The sequence below is a fragment of the Thamnophis elegans genome, chromosome 5, assembly GCF_009769535.1.
Source record: "Thamnophis elegans isolate rThaEle1 chromosome 5, rThaEle1.pri, whole genome shotgun sequence".
Taxonomy (NCBI): domain Eukaryota; kingdom Metazoa; phylum Chordata; class Lepidosauria; order Squamata; family Colubridae; genus Thamnophis; species Thamnophis elegans.
In genome coordinates, this window is record NC_045545.1 from 29,151,051 (window position 1) to 29,154,495 (window position 3,445).

Below are 3,445 nucleotides of genomic sequence, written 5' to 3' on the forward strand. Positions count from 1 at the left end.
CCTCCAGTGCGCCTTCTCATCTTGAAGTTGGCCCTTCGGAGTTCCTCCCCCCCTTTCCTATTCAAGCTTGGTATGTTCCGGTGTAGGACACCTTCCCCTCCTCCTTGTCGGGTTCCTCCAACACCGCTAGAGCGCTTAAGCGGGTAACCAGATATTCAAAAACAATACGTCAGCCCACAATGCCCTGCACGGAGCTCAGGCATTACCTCATCCCACAATGCCTTGCGAAAAGGGGCCGGGGAAACTTATCGGGGTGGGGTGGCCATGGAGATGGGCGCCTTTGCAACAGGCTGGGCCGACCGCCCTCCTCCCCCTGAGAGGCGGCGGCAGCCAATGGGAAGGCCCCGGGGTGACATCATGGGCTATTTTTAGTGGGTTACTGCTCTCTGATAAGTGTTGTGCTCCACGCTGGGAAAGAGCTCAGAGTGGGATTGAGTGGCGGCGGGAGAAGCGACGGTGGCAGCGCTCCTGTCCGGCAGGAGGAGGAGGCAGAGAAGAAACCCCAGCGGCCACAGCAAGGCCAGTTTCGGCTCCAGACGCCAGCAGGGCCCGGGCGGCTATTCCTGAGAACCTGACGTCCAGAGAGCGAGCCGGCGCTCCCTTGTTACAAAGTCGGGTCGGGGTCGCTGCTATCCTCTCACAACCGGAGCGCGAAGGCTGAACTTGTCCGGGCATCCTTTCCTTTAGAACGCCCGAGTGCCTTGCCTCCTGGACCCCGCTTCAGCTCTTCTCGCCTAGACCCCGAAGTTTCCGAGCGTGGGAATCTCTTCTTTTTTCCCACCAACTCCCCCGCTCCGCTTCTGTGAACAAGAAGCGGGGCGATCTACTTGTGACAACTTTTTCTTTGCTTTTCTGGCTGGGACGTGAGGTGACCTGCTTTTTGACAGCCGCTGCGAGAAAGGAGAGGACTTAGACAAGTGGGTTTGAAACTCGGAAACGCTCCAGACCGACCCAGGACACTCCCACGAGGAGCGCGAAGGGGCGGAGGAAGGGGGAAAAAGAACTCAAAAAGTTTCTGGATTCCATCCTTGCCCGAAGCGATAAAGAGGCCCCCGAAGGTGCCGGCAGCATTATTCCTTCCTTGGACTGAGGAAGAGATTCTGAATTTGAAAAATAACTTTTATTTGGGTCTTCCTCCCCTCCCCTCCCAACAGTCACAGTCGGGAAATGATGCCCATGCTGGGTCTTTGAGGTGAAACTTGTTTGTTCGAGTCTGACTTTTTTCTAGCCAAACTGGGGACTCGAATCAATGCCTTGTTGCAAAAAAGTAAGACTTTAATTGATCACTTTTGAACTGTGTCTTCCTTGTTGAAAGAGTGCTGTTATAAGAACTGTTCCTATTTAGTAACTCTGGCAGCTGTGAACTTCTTTAAGTTGTAACAAACCGGCTTCCTTTCCTAGGTCTGTTTTTTGGGCTGTAGGTGAACAAACTTGTGGACTGTATTCTATGACTGCAAAGATGGAACCTACATTCTACGATGATGCCATCAATACCACCTTTTTGCAGCCAGAAAGTGGTGCTTATGGATATAATAATCCCAAAGTTCTGAAGCAGAACATGACTCTCAATCTGGCTGACCCTTCCAGTAACCTCAAGCCCCACTTGAGGAACAAAAATGCTGATATCCTAACCTCTCCAGATGTTGGTCTCCTCAAGCTGGCTTCTCCTGAACTGGAAAGGCTGATTATTCAGTCTGGCAATGGACTGATCACTACCACTCCAACACCAACCCAGTTCCTCTGTCCCAAAAATGTTACCGATGAGCAAGAAGGTTTCGCTGAAGGCTTTGTCAGGGCACTCGCAGAGCTACACAATCAAAACACCATGCCGAGTGTTACCTCCGCTGCTCCGCCTACGAACTCCGGCATGGCCCCTGTCTCTTCCATGGCTGGAAACAGTGGCTTCAATGCTAACATGCACAGCGAGCCGCCTGTCTATGCTAATCTCAGTAACTTCAATCCTAGCGCACTCAATACAGTGCCTTCCTACAATGCAAACAACCTGGGCTTTCCTCCACAGCATCATATGAACCCCCAGATGCCAGTGCAGCATCCGCGCCTCCAAGCTCTGAAAGAAGAGCCTCAGACTGTCCCAGAAATGCCCGGGGAGACTCCTCCCCTGTCCCCTATTGACATGGAATCCCAAGAAAGGATCAAGGCAGAGAGGAAGCGTATGAGAAATCGAATTGCAGCCTCCAAGTGCCGGAAAAGGAAGTTGGAGCGGATTGCCAGGTTGGAAGAAAAAGTAAAGACTTTGAAAGCCCAGAACTCAGAACTGGCGTCTACTGCCAACATGCTGCGAGAGCAGGTTGCACAGCTGAAGCAGAAGGTCATGAATCACGTCAATAGTGGATGCCAGCTAATGCTCACACAGCAGTTGCAAACTTTTTGAAAAGATCTGAAAAGTAACTTTAGGATGATGGGGAGAAATTAAGGAGAGGAAAGCATTTGGGAGGCAGAACCCCACCACCCATACACACTTGTAGTAGGTGGAAAGAGAAGGCTGAAAGGCATTGATTCCGAAGACTGCCACCCCCGAGTCAAATGCACATGTGGAGAGACTGGTGTGCCTTCTGGGTGAGGTGGTGGCATATCAGTTGACAGAACAACTCAGCGAAACAGCTGAGCTGTTCCAGCTCAGATAAGGCATGGATGCCTTGTGTTCATCTTTCTTTTCTCTCTCTCTCTTTTTTAACATTGACCAAGACTTGCATGGACCTAACTTTAAATGATCATTCAGTATTAAAAGTTAAACTGCAGTAGATACTGTAGATGGCTTTCTCTTAGTACTCCTTTTTTTAAAAAAAAAATAGGGTGTTTTGGGGAAGCTAACAACAGAAACTGAGCTATACTGCCTGTCTGAGTTGTGTATGTACATATATATTTTTTATTTTATGACAACTGATTAATGTCAAGTAAAACTACTTCATGACTTTGTAAGTTATTTTTTATGTTCATTTGGGTTCCACCCAGTATTGTTTGTAAATCAGAGATTTTTTAGCAACTTTTGAGTTTTTTTTTCCATTTGTAATAAAGTATATAATTTTTTTAATGTTTATTTCTGAAACAAAAGAAAGGGTTGATCTTATTTAAGAAAGCTCCATTAATCCATACTCACTTTCTATTGATTAGTATCATTTAGATTTCAATTCTACACACATTTAACCTAGGAGCAAGTCTTATTAAATTCAGTGGGGCTTACTGCTGAGTAGACATACACACAAAAAGATACCAGGGATATACAGAATCAACTTTTAGTTGAATGTTAAAACTCTACTGGAGGGAGGAGTGAGAAACTCTTATTTGATCTTCACATACTGTAACAACCACTTTAAAAGTCTTGTGGTACTCCTGTTACAATAAAACTATTGGTCTTTAGGGTGCCATAAGATTCCTTGTCTTCTAATTCCCAGGTGGGTATATTTTTTTTCCTAAGGGCATCAAA

At 47.2% G+C, this 3,445-nt stretch overlaps 1 protein-coding gene across 1 annotated transcript; it reads left to right on the plus strand.

Annotated features, from left to right (window-relative positions):
* The first annotated feature begins 324 nt into the window (after positions 1–324).
* Positions 325–3,058, plus strand: JUN (Jun proto-oncogene, AP-1 transcription factor subunit). The gene has a single exon (XM_032218659.1). It carries the CDS (start codon positions 1,448–1,450, stop codon positions 2,390–2,392), a length of 945 nt encoding a protein of 314 aa, XP_032074550.1. The 5' UTR covers positions 325–1,447; the 3' UTR covers positions 2,393–3,058.
* Positions 3,059–3,445: the final 387 nt, after the last annotated feature.